The sequence below is a fragment of the Stegostoma tigrinum genome, chromosome 7 (genome assembly GCF_030684315.1).
Source record: "Stegostoma tigrinum isolate sSteTig4 chromosome 7, sSteTig4.hap1, whole genome shotgun sequence".
Lineage (NCBI taxonomy): Eukaryota > Metazoa > Chordata > Chondrichthyes > Orectolobiformes > Stegostomatidae > Stegostoma > Stegostoma tigrinum.
The window spans coordinates 84,766,402-84,784,919 of record NC_081360.1 but is presented as its reverse complement, the minus strand read 5'-3'; the positions used below and the strand labels follow the sequence as shown (position 1 = coordinate 84,784,919).

Here is an 18,518-nt window from a genome sequence, read left to right as displayed (position 1 = left end):
AACTGGTGTACGGTGACTCCAACTTGCCACATCCCCCTTTCAGCTTCCCTTTAATGCAATCTGCCATATTACAGGGTTCACTTCATGGAAAGCAACCACCCTCGTGCCCTGTGTACAGATACTGACATCAAAAAAAATGTATAAGCCTCACTGCACCCTCATGGCACATCTCTGACCTAGTCACAATGTGGTTCTGCACTTTGAAGTGCACTAGCACCTTTCATTGTAATGCTGTTGCCAGGATATTTCATGAGCAGGAATTGGCAGGATTGGTTCAGAGTGCATCTCAGTACTTGTTCTCTTAGTGCTCACTGCCAGTTCAGGGGATGGACAATGTTGCCGCATGGCATGTCAATCTCACTTGAACCATGCACCAGCAGTGTATGCAGCAAACACTCTGCATATGCATCAACCAATGGTCATGTCTTGAAGTCAAAAGGGAACAGTCCTCAGTGAGCTGAAGGGAGATAGCCTTTCAATGAGATTGCTGGCACAGTAAATCAGGGGAACCAGCTGCTATTTGTCCATGGGCTTGGGTCTGGCTTTAGGTAATGGTCTGGCAGCTGCTTGGGGTGGTCTGGGACAGAGGATCCACTTGTCTACAGTCTGAGGAGTAGGCCATAAGCACTCCAGCAGGTCCTTTGCAACCAGTCCCGCGAGTCATAGTAAGTCATAATGCATCCACATGTGCTTTTCCATTTCACCAATTTTTATCTGTAATCTGCTCCTGTCCTGTTCACTATTGAATGAAGTGCCAACTTTTCCATGATTGTGACCAAGGCTGGAAATGTGCACTCTCTCTCTCGCTATTCGTCATGACAGAAATTTAAATGTTTTATCTAGCCTGCGATATGGCTAATTATATAATTTATCCACATTAGTTTTCAAATGGGTCCATCAATTAAATTTCTTTAATAAACAAAGTAATAATTTATTGCGAAAACAGGACTTAATTGGCAAAGATGTAGAGCTGATTAACACACAGTTGGAAATATTTATCCTTTTACATAACCCTGCACACACATACAGGTACCAGCTAATGGAAAAAGTAACATTTTCTCTGCAGTGCTTAACTGTGGGAAACAACACACTTGGCCCTCAAATGGACAGTTCTGGAAGGAAAAAAGGAGCAGGTAAGAAATGTCAACAATGGCCATCAGTCGGTATCCTAGCACATGTGAAGGGATGTAACAAAACTCAGACAGTTCTCATTGAAATCTTCAAATGCAGTTCTTCTAAGAGACAGCTTAGAGTCATAGAATCGTACAGCAGAGAAACAGACCCTTTGGTCCGAATCTGACCTCGTCCCATTTGAGAGCATTTGGCCCATATCCTTCTAAGCCCTTCTTTTTTATGTACCCATCCCAGAATGCCATTTAAATGTCAATGACCATTGCAAATATTTGAATAAAAGCTAAATTTACTGCTTTGATCCATGGTCTTTTAATATATATGTCTGCAAAATGTTTGCAATTTTAAGTTTGATTTTAATATGTGCTAGGGTTCTAATCAAAGTATATTCTAAGTAAATGTGACAATATCATAGTATTAGATTAGGATTAGGTAGGGAAGCATTGTCCGAATCAAGTGTGAAGTGAGAACTGTGATATTGATTGTTTGCCTCTGCAATAAATGGTCAAAATGATGCTCAATCTCAATCTTCCATTATGCCTGGTAGCTGTTGGTCTGATGAAAAATTGTTACAGCAATGCTTTAAGTAGCCAATGAGAAAAGTTAGGCAGCCGTCTATCTAAACCTAAAATGTTCATAAAGGTAAAATCCTGATTTTGTCTTTCTCAGGAAACAAACCTGTAAGTGAAGCTCAGTGTCTAGCACAACTAAATATTATTACCAAATAAAATTCAAGTACAACACTCAAGGACTTCTGAATGTTGAAGACTATGATACACTTAGGCTAATTAATATAGTCCTTACAGGCTTATATGATCAAACGGTAGTAAGAAGTGGGTTCTGAGGGTCACCAGACCTGAAACATGAACTCTGTTTTCTCCACCACAGATGCTGCCAGAACTGCTGGGTTTTCCCAGCAACTCTGTTTTTGTTCCTGATTTACAGCATCCACAGTTCTTTTGGTTTTTATTTCATGACAAGTGGGTGTTAGAATAACATAGCACCCCCTCCAGCACTACAAATACCAATGCCATTCAGGTATCTTGTACACCAGTGTTGAACTGAACTGATTGAATTCTAATAACACAAGGTTGATTCATTTGAATACAGTATCCTTCTAGTGTTTTCAAGCATGTCACACACACCATTGGATTATTGGACCCGAGGAGTACGTGTGACCATTTGCAGTATTCAAGGAATACATTTTGAAAAACTTGTTTGGGCTCCCCCGAATGGTGTTCTACTGAGCGAAACAGGGAAGACAGATTCCCAGCTCACTCTCTAGTCTGGTTTGACTAATAGTGTGGAGAGGTACGAATGGATGATTAAGATATTCCACTGGCACAGGATCTGAAATATTTATCAGGAGTTTAGAGCTCAAGATAATTTGGACACAGGATTTTCATCTCTTCCCTATTTTACTGGACTTTTAAAGTCATTATAACCATAAAAATATGATCAGCCAGAACTGAAAAATGTTGGGAAAGAATGTCATGGTGTTGGCACAAAGCAGATTGAGTTAAATAGAGAAAGATGTTTCAGCCATGTTGATTGGATCAAAGGGCAGCTGTTATTCTCCATGAAATTTCACAGCTTATTCCACACACCACCCTCCCCCCCCCGCACCAAGTAGAAGGACAGACTAAGAACTAAGAAGGAGCTGTAGATATTGTAACTCAAACTTAAGACTCACTCTATATCCTGTATCACATTCACACACAATCTGAAAAATCTGAATGCGTGCAGCTAGCCAAAAGAGAAATACAGGTAACAATTAGGATTCTATTTCACATAGATCAGAATTTCATTTAAATGGCAACTTAATCAACAGAAATGGAAATCAAGTGAGGTATAACAGTGCCTGGGCAAAATCATTCATTTTAACATACTCACCAAAGTAAAAATTAATCTCACTAAGGATTCTGTTAGTATGTATGTTATCTTGAACAAAGACAGGGTCTTGTGGAGACTGACAGCTAGAAAATGGGAAAATGTGAGAACTACCATGAGAGGAGTTGATAAGAGAAGCAGGAATTGTGTAGCTGTTTTCAGGGATGTGAGTATATCAGTAAACCACACCACTAGATTCCCCTTGTTTTTATATATCAGAAATGGAGGGCTTTCCAGGCAATGGTATCTTGTCAGTGAATCTGAAATGCATTAGAATTTTCTAGGAGGAAATGAAAAAGGGGCTGTGCTTAAAGATATAAGGAGTACAATATGCCATTGTATTGGAGGGTGTATTATCATGAGTACATCACAAAGATGCAGAACTGCAGTCTATCTGACCAGTTGCAAAAACGACCTTGAATGTCCTTGTTTAATACATAACTGCACTTAGCTGTTCTATATGAGCAAAGAATAGACTGCTAGAGAGAATAATATGAACTGACATCCAATCAGCAATTTAGATGTAAGTAATTTAGCTGCTTAAAGATAGTCACTTCAGGAGAGCCATTATTCAAACCATTACGTTATGCATAATGCTAGAAGGTATGAAGAAGCTACATTCATTGTATTCTGCTGAGTGACGTTTCAGTATCTTGAGGCAAGTTTCCAGCTCATCTATCTTAAAAGTAAATTGTGTTCTAATTACTTGTTTGGCAAGCTTTTCTCATTTGTTTATAAAATAGATGGCTGTTAATCTGGACCATGAAGTCACTGTACATGATTGTGTTTTGACAATGATGATGCATGGTTCTTCTTATGAAAATCTTATACGCAATGTTAGAATCAGCAGTTTTATAATTGACAAGCATGTCAAAGGTTATGGGGGAGCAGTTAGAAAGTAGAATTAAGACCAGTCAGATCAGATAATGACCTTATTCAGTGGTAGAGCAGACTCAATGGACTGAATGGCCTAATTTTGCTCCAATTCTTATTATCTACACAGAGATTTTTTAAATATATATTTTTTATTAAGATGACAACCCTTTACAAGGTGTTTAGCATTGGTTTAGTTCGAGACGTATTGAGCAAACAGGATACAAAACCGATTTTTTACTTGGGGGAAATAATATTTGCCAGTTAAACCTAAAGATACATTTAATCTTGCTTTAATTCCAGTTTAATGTTTTCCTTTTCCATTGCTATTTAACTTAAAACATGGCATTTATACTAATTGGAGAAAAATCCAATATTTTTGAAATTCTAAAAGTCTTTGGAACTTCATTATAAATTCTTCTGCCTATATTCTATCCCAATCTTTCTGATTTCAGCCATTGTGTCTTGAATGCAACAACTTATTCTGAGCAGAGTTGTAAGTTGTTTAGTGGCTGTAAGTCATGCATGAACAAACACTGCATGATTAATCAGTGCTAGATCTCACAGTAACATTCTGTCTGCCTGTGTCCGTCCTGTATATGAAAATAAACCTGAAAGTCTACAGTTAACCTTTCAAACATTCCATGGGTGGACATGATGGATTGTGGAGTCCATGTTTATTTATTCCATGTTAACCTCTCTGATAGTACAACGTAACATGGAGTCATAAAGTCATAGAGCTGTACAGCCTGGAAACAGAACTTTCAATTTAATTTGTCCACGCCAACCAGATATCAAAGAAACAAAGAAACCTACAGCACAGGAACAGGCCCTTCGGCCCTCCAAGCCTGTGCCGATCAAGATCCTCTGTCTAATCTGTCATCTATTTTCTAACGGTCTGTGTCCATTTGCTCCCTGCCCATCCACGTACCTGTCCAAATATATCTTAAAAGACGCTAACGTGTCTGCGTCTACCACTTCCGCTGGCAACGCGTTCCAGGCGCCCACCACCCTCTGGGTAAAGAACTTTTCACGCATATCTCCCTTAAACTTTCCTCCTCTCACTTTGAACTCATGGCCCCTAGTAATTGAGACCCCACTCTGGGAAAAAGCTTCTTGCTATCCACCCTGTCTATACCCCTCATGATTTTGTAGTCCTCAATCAGGTCCCCCTTCAATCTCCGTCTTTCTAATGAAAATAATCCTAATCTACTCAACCTCTCTTCATAGCTAGCACCCTCCATACCAGGCAACACCCTGGTGAACCTCCTCTGCACCCTCTCCAAAGCATCCACATCCTTTTGGTAATGTGGTGACCAGAACGGTACACAGTACTCTAAATGTGGCCGAACCAAAGTCCTATACAACTGCAACATGACCTGCCAATTCTTGTACTTGATACCCCGTCCAATGAAGGAAAGCATGCTGTATGCCTTCTTGACCACCCTATTGACCTGCGTTGTCACCTTCAGGGAACAATGGACCTGAACACCCAGATCTCTCTGTTCATCAATTTTCCCCAGGACTTTTCCATTTACTGTATAGTTCGCCCTTGAATTTGATCTTCCAAAATGCATCACCTCGCATTGGCCCGGATTGAACTCCATCTGCCATTTATCTGCCCAACTCTCCAGTCTATCTATATTCTGCTGTAATTTCTGACAGTCCCCTGCACTATCAGCTACTCCACCAATCTTAGTGTCATCAGCAAACTTGCTGATCAGACCACCTACACCTTTCACCATAGATAGATCCCACCCGGACCTGGGGGCTTGTCCACCTTAATGTCTTTTAGGATACCTAACACTTCCTCCTTCCTTATGTCAACTTGACCTAGACTAAGCAAACATTTATTCCTAACCTCAACATCCGTCATGTCCCTCTCCTTGGTGAATACCGATGCAAAATATTTGTTAAGAATGCCACCCATTTTCTCTGACTCAGCGCATAACTTTCCTTCTTTGTCCTTAAGTGGGCCAATCCTTTCTCTAGTTACCCTCTTGCTCTTTATATATGAATAAAAGGCTTTGGGATTTTCCTTAACCATGTTTGCCATCAATAGCTCATGTCCTCTCTTCGCGCTCTTAATCCCTTTTTTCAGATTCGCTCTACATTCCAGATATTCTTGCAAAGCTTTGTCTTCAGTCGCCTAGACCTCGTGTATGCTTCATTTTTTCTCTTGGCTAATCTCACAATTTCACCTGTCATCCCTGGCTCCCTAATCTTGCTTTCTCTATTCCTCATTTTCACAGGAACATGTCTCTCCTGCACGCTAATCAACCTCTCCTTAAAAGCCTCCCCATATCAAATGTGGATTTACCCCTAAACTAATCTGCCAACATTTGGCCAATATCCCTCTAAATCCTTCCATTCATATACCCATCCACATGCCTTTTAAATGTTGTAATTGTACCAGCCTCCACCAATCCCTCCGGCAGCACCACCCTCTGTTTGAAGAAACTACCCCTCAGGGCCCTTTTAATTATTTCCCCTCAAACCTTAAACCTTTTCCCTCTCGTTTTAGACTCACACACCCCAAGGATCAGAAAAAGGAAATCTAAGGTTACCCTTTTCTAAACCTACACCACCTCACCAACTTTCAAAGATTAGCAAGAACAAAGGAACCATAAGACATAAGAGCAGAAATAGGTCATTCAGCCCATTGAACGAGATCATGGCGGATCTGACAATTCTCAACTCCATTTACTTGCCCTTTTGCCATAACCCTCCATTCCCTTACTGATTAAAAATCTATCTCAGGCTTGTAATTAAATAACTGAGGCCCTGAGACCTCTGTGGTGGAGAATTCCACACAAAAGGATGTAAGAAATAGGAGAAGGCATAGATCATTACAAACACTCCAGCTTATGCCACCACCATTCAAGATAACCATAGCTGATTGGTCCAAACGCCAAACTTCCACACTCCTCCTCACAATTTTGTTTTCATTGTCTGAGGGATTCAAGAATCTATGGCATATACTCAGTGATAGATCCTATGTACAGTTCAGTCATGACTCCAAAATGAATACTTGGCTGAGCTCCAGCACTTTGATTCACGTCTGACTTGATGTTCTTGAAAGGATAACTTAAGAATTACAAAATTATTACAGAGCAGATTGTAGCCACTCGGCCCATCATGCCTGTACCAATTCTATTAACTAGTGCTTACATCCTGCCCTTTTTCCCATATGCTTGTACACCATTTAATGGCCCCTTGAAGCTGCCTCTATCACACTTCCACACTGTGAACTCTGTACTCCAGCCACACACTTATTTCTCACGTCACACCTTGCTTCCTTTGCATTGCTTTTAATTCTATGCCTTCTCATTCTTTATTTTTCTTTTCCAAGCAGGAGCAGCATCTCCCTATAAACTCTGTCTAGCCTGCTTATGATTTGAACAAATGTTCTTTTGAAGTTCCCCATTGTCTTTCTCACAATTTATAATTCATTCGCAATTCTTCCATGTTTTGTGTTATTTACAAACTTTGAAGCTGTCTCCTGCACACCAAGATCTAGATCATTAATACGTATCAGGAAATGCAAGGATCCTAATACTGACGCCTGGGGCACTCCACTACAAATGTTCATCCAGCCTGAAGGATATCCGTTGGCCATTTCTCTATGTTTCCAAAAACTTAACATTTTTTGTAACCATGTTGCTTCTGTCCTTTTTATGCAATGACGTATAAAATCCTCTCATACGTCTATTATGTGGTATTTCATCAAATGCCTTCTGAAAATCCATACATCAACAGCATTGTTGTCATCAAACCCCTTCTGTTAACTCTTCAATAAATGGCAGCAAATTGGTTAAACACAATTTCCCTTCAGAAATCCATGCTGACTCTTCCTAACCAACCCACATTTCTTTTTCCACACGACTCCTAATTCTATCCTGAATTATTAGTTCTTTGAGGATGTGACTAGAAAAGTTGATGAGGGTCGAGCTATGGATGTGGTGTATATGGACTTCAGTAAGGCATTTGATAAGGTTCCCCATGGTAGGCTCATTCAGAAGGTCAGGAGGAATGGGCTACAGGGGAACTTAGCTGTCTGGATACAGAATTGGCTGGCCAACAGAAGACAGTGAGTGGTAGTAGAAGGAAAATATTCTGCCTGGAAGTCAGTGGTGAGTGGGGTTCCACAGGGCTCTGTCCTTGGGCCTCTACTGTTTGTAATTTTTATTAATGACTTAGATGAGGGGGTTGAAGGATGGGTCAGCAAGTTTGCAGATGACACAAAGGTTGGAGGTGTCGTTGACAGTATATAGGGCTGTTGTAGGCTGCAGCGGGACATTGACAGGATGCAGAGATGGGCTGAGAGGTGGCAGATGGAGTTCAACCTGGATAAATGCGAGGTGATGCATTTTGGAAGGTCGAATTTGAAAGCTGAGTACAGGATTAAGGATAGGATTCTTGGCAGTGTGGAGGAACAGAGGGATCTTGGTGTGCAGATACATAGATCCCTTAAAATGGCCACCCAAGTGGACAGGGTTGTTAAGAAAGCATATGGTGTTTTGGCTTTCATTAACAGGGGGATTGACTTAAGAGTCGTGAGATCTTGTGCAGCTCTATAAAACTTTGGTTAGACCGCACTTGAAATACTGCGTCCAGTTCTGGTCGCCCCATTATAGGAAAGATGTGGATGCTTTGGAGAGGGTTCAGAGGAGGTTTACCAGGATGCTGCCTGGACTGGAGGGCTTATCTTATGAAGAGAGGTTGACTGAGCTCGGTCTCTTTTCATTGGAGAAAAGGAGGAGAGGGGACCTAATTGAGGTATACAAGATAATGAGAGGCATAGATAGAGTTGATAGCCAGAGACTATTTCCCAGGGCAGAAATGGCTAACACGAGGGGTCATAGTTTTAAGCTGGTTGGAGGAAAGTATAGAGGGGATGTCAGAGGCGGGTTCTTTAAACAGAGAGTTGAGAGAGCATGGAATACGTTGCCAGCAGCAGTTGTGGAAGCAAGGTCATTGGGGTCATTTAAGAGACTGCTGGGCATGCATACGGTCACAGAAATTTGAGGGTGCATACATGAGGATCAATGGTCGGCACAACATCGTGGGCTGAAGGGCCTGTTCTGTGCTGTACTGTTCTATGTTCTATGTTCTAATTATTGTTTCTTGAAGTTTCCCCAACATTGAAATTGTACCGAAATAGCAGGAACTGCAGATGCTGGAGATTCTGAGATAACAAGGTGCAGAGCTGGGTGAACACAGCAGGCCATGCAGCATCAGAGGAGCAGGGAAGCTGACGTTTTGGGCCTGGACCCTTTTTCAGAAAATGCTTTGCACCTTGTTATCACTGAAATTGTACCAACTGGTCCGTAATTGCTTAGATTATCCTTAAAACCTCTCATGAACAGGCTGTAGTGTTTAAGACTTTCAGGCTTATGTGCAGTAGGCAAATAAACGAAAGAATGGGATTGACTGAGAAATCCTCCACTGATCAAATATGCCATGTGTTTATCTATACACCAGGAATGGCCTCGGGGGCGGCACAGTGGCTCAGCTGTTAGAACTCCTGCTTCACAGTGCCAGGGACCCTAGTTCGATTCCACCCTGGATGACTGTCAGTGAGTTTGCACAGTCTCTCCATGTCTGTGTGGGTTTTGTCCAGGTGTTCCTGTTTCTTCCCATTGTCCAAAAATGTGCAGGTTTTGCAGATTGGCAATGCTAAATTGATCTGTAGTGTCCAGGGATGTGCTGACCAAGATCGTGAGATCTTGTTGCAGCTCTATAAAACTTTGGTTAGACCGCACTTGGAATACTGCGTCCGGTTCTGGTCGCCCTATTATAGGAAAGATGTGGATGCTGAGGAGAGGGTTCAGAGGAGTTTTACCAGGATGCTGCCTGGACTGGAGGGCTTATCTTATGAATAGAGGTTGACTGAGCTCGGACTTTTTTCATTGGAGAAAAGGAGGAGGAGAGGGGACCTAATTGAGGTATACAAGATAATGAGAGGCATGGTAAATGCAGGGTTATGGGGAAAGGTGGGCCAGGTTTGGATGCCATGTTCTTTAGAGGGTCAGTGTAGAGATGATGGGCTGAATAGCCCTTTCTGCACTGCAGGGAGTCTATGAATCACCACTGTCTGAGTAAAGAGGCTTCTTCACATCTCAGCCTGTAATCCTGAGGCTGGTTCTAGATGTTCCTAACTGGTGGAAATGACCTGTGAAGACTGAATTCTCATGCAATTGGACAGACTCTGGATATGGTACTCCCAATTCTGGGATTCCCATCACAGCACTGGCACATTTTATTGCCACAGGTTCAGGAGCTGGTAGTGAATCAGCACCGCTCATTCCTGACTTGTCAGGCTTCACTCCAGGAGTAGGTATCTCATGCTGCTACCCCTCCCTCTTCCCACCCCACAGTGATCATGGAGTCAGGCAGGCTTCTCAAGGCCGAATGACTCATGGCCTTCCAGAGAGACTGTGAACCATAATCTGCAAGTTTGGAAACTTTTGTGAGCTATATTCTAAAGATCATACCCCATGCTCTCTCCATTCCCCTTCCTTGCCCACCGTTACGTCCTTCATGCCCACACATCTAGCAGGCACTACACAACAACCGCACCAATATTAACAACGTGAAGTCCTGAAATGTATTTCAAAGCACCAAAAGAGAAATCTGGTTTCAAAAAAACAGTTGCTCTTATAACCCCATAAAAGTGTCAGAAAGAGCCATTACTATATCAATAATAAAAGCTCTACCTGATTTTTTATCTTACAAATAAACATACAAACATTCACAGAATGAGTTAAAGGAAATAATAGCATCTTATCACTTCATAAAGATTTCAATTAATCAAAGCTTACACTGCACTTCTACTTTTTCTGCGCAAATCTTTGAGAGTCTTGGAACTCAGTCAAGCATTCATAAGGTCACCCAGCAAAACACATGTTTATCCACCTGTCTCTCTTGATTCAATTTACAGGTGCTCCTTTACAAATGCTTTGTTGACCTCCAAGACTCACTAAAAGATTGCTCAGAAGACTCTGTGTTCACACAAGTGGAGTGTTGAACATCTTCAAGAGGTTATGGTAAGGCATTCTTTCCTTCAATATCCATGCATTTATATGGCCAATATTAAGACAAGTGATGCATGATCAAGCCTCTATTATGGATACTATAACGACTCATTAACATTTTATAGATTTACAACCGAAGGATTTTCTTTCTAAGCAGGTTTTCAGATGGGTATTCTTGAAGTATTTAAGACTTTCACTTGTTATTATACGGCTCATTGGTTTCATAGTGCACACTGGATGAGTGAGCATGCAGGAGGCAAGGGATTCATGTCAGAGGCATGGCACCACGTCGGGATTGGGAAGTGGGTGGGGGCATGGGGATCACATGGGGCTATGGAGGGGGCAAGGAGAATGGGTCAGGGTTCAGGAATGAGGATTAGAAGATTTAAGAGCCTTGAATACAACCATGCCTTCTAACCAGCTGCCAGAGTATTTTCCGCCTTTGAATCTGCATTCGAACTGCTTCTAGATTGGTAGGTCCAGCCCAATCCTACCCTTGCCTCCCTGGTGCAAAAAACTAACGTATCCAGGCTCCAGTTACGTGGAGAGAGAGATAATGGGAACTGCAGATGCTGGAGAATCCAAGATAATAAAGTGTGAAGCTGGATGAACACAGCAGGCCAAGCAGCATCTCAGGAGCACAAAAGCTGATGTTTCGGGCCTAGGCCCTTCATCAGAGAGCCACAAAAGCTGACATTTTGGGCCTAGACCCTTCATCAGAGATCCAGTTACATGGAATTTACTCTCGTTGAGTCTTGGAGTCTCCCGACTTGAACTTCCCACTTCAATGGGGAAAATCTAGCCCTCAGTGTTCACCTTGCCAAACCCCTTCAGAATATATTCTCCTGAACCAGAGGTACAGTTTGGACCCAATGTACTCAGCCACATATCAAAGAAAAATATGCACAGCTCAGGTACCAAGGTAGGGAATCCCTGAAGCATCATTAGAAAGCACCATCCTTGTTTCAATTTTGTTGAAAATAAACATCAACACTCAAAATCATCACAGCATTAGCTTTGATATTTTACAAACAAATCTGATGCTGGCCTCTGGTAATTAAGACTTCAGATAAAACTATCAATCTCACCGTAATTAAGTCAGTAACACAATAGCCTCGTAGACCTTCAAATCTGGGTCTATTTCTATAGTCTTAATTGGGCCTTTGTCCCCATGGCCTATAGCAAGAAAAACTATAGAGCAATTACACCCCATGTGGGTTGTAATGATCAAAATGGATATATGGAGGGAGAAAAGAAAAAAAAAGGAGCCTCGGGCATTCTGCTTGAACGCAGTCTGTTTGAATACATTAAGTGATCCCATGTCTGATATGTCATGAGGGAATGCTGCGGCTCCTCGGAGATGGGACGGAATTTTCTTCATCAGGACTTCAAAGCACACAGCAATACTGTAGCGCTTCACACAGTTGCTGGTGCAGCTGCATTAAAGGTTCTTCTGGCTCTTATTCACAGAGATTAATGAGCTCACTGGATTATGTTTTCAGAGGCATAAGGGCAGTATCCCTTCAAATGGCGCACAGAAAATAAGGAACCTATTAGTAATTTTTCTGATAATAACTGACAGTTTATTGGATGAACATCAGTCTTTCAGGGCAAAATACACCATAACTACAGTTTTTCGAAAATAATTATAAACCTAATGCCCAGGATCAGTAGCATTATGAAGCAATGATGTGGAATTTAACCATTGCTTGTTCTTCTAATTAGCAAAGCACAGGAAACCTATAAAGAGTAGGTTGACCCGAGGGTAGCACTCACAGGAATCAGCGGGTATCAAGCTTAAATGGTTAAAATTTTCCACTGATCTTTCAAGGTGAGACATGCAGGGAAGACTTTCATCCACCTCAGGCTGATGACACAATCCCAAATCCCAATGAAGTGGCCACCTACACCTTCAGTGCTGTACATAAAGCACATGAGCTGCTGAGCAGGAATACCAGCCAATGGGATTATAGCTAAGTGCCTAAAACACATTTTCCTCAGGAAATTAGGGGACAGCGATTAACAGGTGAGCAATGTGTCTCTTTGGTTAAGCACAAGCGTGGGTGCTGCTGAGTCTGAGGAAGTTCTGAAGAAGGCTCACCAGACTGGAAATGTTAATTCTGATTTCTGTTTATGGATACTGCCAGACCTGCTGAACTTTTCCACAATCTGTATTTTAGTTTCTGATTTACAGCATCTGTAAAAATCAGTCTCTAATGAAATATGGCCAAAGGGGACTTTTTTTTTCAAAAAGTTGCTGGGCATGAACAGAAAATGATCCAAGCTTTGCCTGAAATGCCCGGAACCTTTTACTGGAATTTCACTGCAGTTCCATCACCTCCACTACGTACTCAATCCATCATGCACCACCTACACCAGAATATCTCAATGATCAAGTTGCTTATAAAAATAAAATCAATGCACATTTTCACGGCTAACAGGAAAACATTTCTGAATATAAAGGCACCCACATTAAGGTGCCATTACTGAGCTCTTAATCTCAGCCATATCATAGACAGGTGGAGATAACAAGGTGTAGAGCTGGATGAACGCAGCAGGCCAAGCAGCATCATAGGAGCAGGAAAGCTGACATTTTGGGCCTAGACCCTTCTTCAGAAAGGCCTACTGTGTTCATCCAGCTCTACACCTTGTAATCTCAGATTGTGCAGCATCTGCAGTTCCTACTATCTCATAGACAGGTGGAGTTGAGAGAGGTTCAGACACTTCAACACTGGGAAGTAATTACATAATGTCACTGACCTACCAATCTAGAGACATGGGTTAAAGCTCTTGGAACAAGGCTTCAAATCCCTCCATGCAGCTGGTAGAATTTAAATTTAATTACTAAATCAAGTGCGTGAAGCTAGACTCCATGACAGTGATCATAAAACATCATGGTTCCCATCTGGTTCAATAACATCTTTTGACCAGGAATCTGCCAAGCTTACCTGGTCTGATAGACGTATCTTGCCTGCATGTGACTCCAGACCCACAATAATGAGACTGACTTGTAACCACCTTGTAAAATAGCCTAGCAAGCAATTCAGTTCAAGGGCAATTAGCAATAGCCAAAAAATGATGTTTGTCAGCAATTTCCACATCCCATCAAAGAATAAGAAAGACACAATACAGCTATCAGCGTATGCTGAAACGACAGATGAAAAATGAGAGATTTTAGCATCCAGCAAGTTCTGGTAAATCATCCTCACCCTGCACTTTGTCCTTAAGCTGTTAGTAAGAATTTATTTGCAAACAGTATCTTGTCCACTGAATGCAGGAGGAAGGTTCACTCCAAATTCAGCCCTAGAATTCAGCTCTGAATTTAGACTGCTTGAAAATTAGAACCAAAAATAACAACTGTGCACAAAAAATTGATGTGTTTTCACTCAGGTAGGTTAGGACAGCCATCTCCAACAGTGAAAGGAATGATAACCAAAAGGCAGGGATTTAAGTCATTTGTCAAAAAGAAGCAGATGGGAATTTGTTAAAGATTTGGGGTTTTGCCATTTTGAAAATACTGCCTGAAAAGGTGGTGAAAGCAGATTCAAAAGCGAGTTTCAAAAAATGGGAACTGGTTAAATGCTTGAAGTGGTAATAATTGCAAGGCTGTGTGGGATGGGCGCTAGTGTAATGCAGTGGTTATGACCTGTGAGCCAGTGACCTGGGTTCATGTCCCACCTGCTCCAGGGATGTGGAATAACACCTCCCAACAGGTCGATTAGAAAGTTGTTAGGCTTACTAAGTGGCCACATTACGAAGTGTTTCTTTAAATTTGAAGGTTGCACTTTATCAGCTGGCATATTTATTGCTAAACCAGAAGAATAAGATAGCTGTACGATTTTCAAGACTGGTCACACGAGAAAGAAACATCTCCTATTAGTCAGAATGAGAGCAGGAGTGTCAATGGGATCTGAGGAATTAGCTGCCCAGCTCAAGGGGACACAATGCAGAAGCTGGTAACACTGCCTGGCTCATCCTCACTTAACATTACAACTTGGTCAATGCCTTTTTTTTTAACAGCGTTACTGCCAAAAACAAAGTGTGCTATAACAGTGTCTGCCTGGGTGTTCCTGTTCTATGACCTGCATATCACAGGTTGCAGGTATGAGAAGTTCCATTACAAAGAAGCTGACATTGCATCCACATACAGCAACATCAATTACTGTGGTTTTCACTTGTCTGACCTGATGAACTCAGACTTCTCCCAAACAGTATCCCAGCATCTTTTCTTTCCATTCATTCATTGGATGAGGGCATTGCTGGCAATGCCGGCATTTATTGCCCATCGCTAATTGTCCAGAGGGCAGTTAAGAGTCAACCAGATTGCTGTGGGTCTGGAGGCACATGAAGGCAAGACCCTGGGTAAGATTGGCAGCTTCCCTCCCTAAAGTACATTAGTGAACCAGATGGGTTTTTCTGACAATTAACAATGGTTTCATGGTCATCATTAGACTCTTAATTCCAGATTTTGTTTTTGATTGAATTCAAATTCAACCTTCTGCCATGGTGAGATTTGAACTCAGATCCCCAGGGCATTACCAGGGTCTCTGGATTAACAGTTCGGTAATAATGCCATGAAGCCAATGGCTTCTCAAGTGACTCTTGCAACTACTGTGAGTCAATAGGGTGAGACAGATTTATTATTGGCTGCGGTTTCTGCTTTCCCTGCTGCCACTTTGCTGGACTGAGATGCATTCTGTAGACATTGCAAAAGCCTTCCCAACATTGTGGGGTCCTTTCACCTACCACTGCCCTGCAGGGGATCTGACATTCCATTCCCAAATTATGTTGGGGTGACAGCCCAGTGCCCCAGACCTGGTAGTCAGTGTACCATTCTGTTATTTTCCTTCATGGTTGGTGTAATGGTGCAACACATGAGAGTCAGCTCACTCCATCGAGTCAGCCCCAGGGGCAGACTGATGTGGAGCTCATAAGATGGATACATGACAAGCAAGTCAATTGAAATCCCTTTGCCAATACATTTAACATGACGTTCACCTCAAGCCAGCTTCCTCACCACCACGCCACCTCCTTACCTGCCACTCCACCTCTTGCATTCGCGAGCATTGCAAGTTCTGTACAAATAGACCCCAGAAACCATACCCAGCCACTCTCCTCCAATCCATATCTTTCTCAATACCCTGTATGTCTTTCGACTCAAATGTCCAATCCACGCCAAAAAAGGAAGCCGACAAACTGGTAATGTCTGGTGATGCATCCAATCCAGTGCTCACAGCAAGTCAGTAACAGTCAATGAAGCTGGGTTTTCTCAACTCAGGAAGTGACTCTCAACTAAATGACTGGTGAATAACGCCACACCATTTGCTCCTGAGTCTTTACATTTATACTGAAATTTCTTTTATATTGTTGGAGTGTTTATTTTCTGACAAGAAATGGCCAAAAGTACTCAAAAAAACTTATATGTCCATATCAAAGGAAAAGTCTGATTGTTTAATGTTACACTCCTTGCCATTTTGAAAACTGGAACTAAGATGTTAAGTAAGAAGTTTCTGCGATTGGACAAATTAGAGGCCAAACTGCAACCATTTCTGGGCTACTTTCCAAAGCTCAGAGGTCTTTGGAACAACAAAAATGTTCTAAAAGACATCAAATATCTGCTTAATGCCTATAATTATTCAAAATGGAAGCTCTGTCTTTGTCACCTCACAATTCAGTAACCATGATTAATTTTAGACAGAAATTTGGGGCAACACGGTGGTTCAGTGGTTAGCACTGCTGCCTCACAGCAAAAGGGGCCCAGTTTCAATTCCACTCTCAGGCGATTGTCTGTGTGGAGTTTGTACATTATCCCCGTGTCTGCATGCGTTTCCTCCAGGTGCTCTGCTTTCCTCCCACAATCCAAAGATGTGCAGTTTAGGTGCTAAATTGCCTGTGGTGTTCAGGGATGTGTAGATTGGTAGGAGGCTCTGAGGGTCAGTGTGGACTTGTTAGACCTCAGGGCCTGTTTCCACAGCGTAGGGATTCTGTGATGATTATTATTATGTCAGCTCCATACGGAAACTTAAGGGTTGCTGAATTGAAACAGCACATGACATGCAGCAAAGCTCATGTCATCCTCTTTCGTGCGTACTATTTTATAAATATTTTAATGTCTCCAACTAACATGGAAATGATGTAAAACAACATGTGAGCAATTTTGAATGCAAACAAGAATATCTTAAAGTCGTGTGTTGTACATTATAGAAACAGGCTGTTCGGTTCAGCTTGTCCATTCCAACCACGTAGCCTAAATTAATCTAGTCCCATTCGCCAGCATTTGACCCTTATCCCTCTGACCACTTCCTATTCACATAATCATCCAAATGCTTTTTAAATGCTGTAATTGTACCAGCTGCCACCACTTCCTCTGGCAGTTTATTCCATACATGCACCAACATCTGCAAGAAAAAAATTGTCTCTTAGGTCCCTTTTATATCTTTCCCCTCCCTTCTTAGCCCTAGGTTCTCTAGTTCTGGACTCCCCTACGCTGGGGAAAAAACACTCTCGGCTATTCACCCTATCCACGCCCCTCCAGATTTTATAAACCTCCATAGGTTCACCCCTCAGCCTCCGATGCTCCAGAGAAAATTGCCACAACCTACGCAGTCTCTCCCTATAGCTCAGGTCTTCCAACCCTGGCAACACTCTTGTAAATCTTTTCTGCATCCTTTCAATTTTAACAACACTTTTCCGAAAACAGGGAGACCAGAATTAGTTACAATATTTCAAAAGTGGCCTAACGAATGTCCTGTACAGATGCGTCATGACCTCCCTCTGCTGTACTCAATACACTGACCAAAAAAGGCAAGCCCACCAAATGCCTTATTCACTATCTTATCTACCTGTGCCTCCTATCTTGCTATCTGCAAACAATTAACCAAGACTAACACGCCTCTAACTTGTCATTGCATGCTTTAAATTATACACCAGTAGATATTTGTGTGGTTGTATCTAGTCATCAGAAACTGCAGATGTCAGAACACAGCACCGTAAATAGCAATTATTTGATCAAACATGTAATGAGCATTGCTCATTTCTTCAAAATTGAAATATCATTATGTTATTCACCAATTATTGCAAGATTAGCTACATGATTAAAAAAAATCATAATCCTCCTTATCTTTTCTTACTTGAAGGATGGAGGTAGATGATATCTTTCACTGTGAACTCCCGAGGTTGGACCAGCTTTAGACAGTCAGCAATTAGGCTCAGCAGCAGGACCCAGGCCGAGGCAGGCCGGGCTTCCATTGCTGGTCTCAGGCTTGGGCATACAGATGTTCAATGAGATGCCTTCTTCCCTGGCAGAAAGTACCTAAAAACAAAGCAACGAATTTTCTGAGACCCACTCCAAATAAAGAGAATGGCAGCTAGTTAACAACTGCCCAGCACATGCAGACAAGCTTACGGTGTTTCCCACACACAGTCTGTCTCCCTGACACCAGCCCAGCTTTTAAAACAAACACCATGTACAAGACATTTATCACGCAGCAGATGAGGATCCCCCTGCATTAGCCGAAAGATAAAGGACTCTGTTTCATCCAACCGCACATCACACCCACTGAGCCAATTCTCTTTGGCAATCGACTG

The 18,518-nt window shown here is 42.0% G+C and overlaps 1 protein-coding gene across 3 annotated transcripts in view; it reads right to left on the bottom strand.

The window, feature by feature from the left end:
* lypd6 (LY6/PLAUR domain containing 6) overlaps positions 1–18,518 on the bottom strand; it is a 247,224-nt gene that overhangs the window by 15,915 nt on the left and 212,791 nt on the right. The window contains exon 2 of one of the 3 annotated variants that reach the window (XM_059647463.1): positions 18,062–18,243. The exons of the other annotated variants lie outside the window; for them this stretch is intronic. Within the exon in view, the coding sequence (XP_059503446.1) occupies positions 18,062–18,179 (118 nt within the window). The 5' untranslated portion in view covers positions 18,180–18,243. The remainder of the gene's footprint in view (positions 1–18,061; positions 18,244–18,518) is intronic. 3 annotated transcript variants of the gene reach the window in all.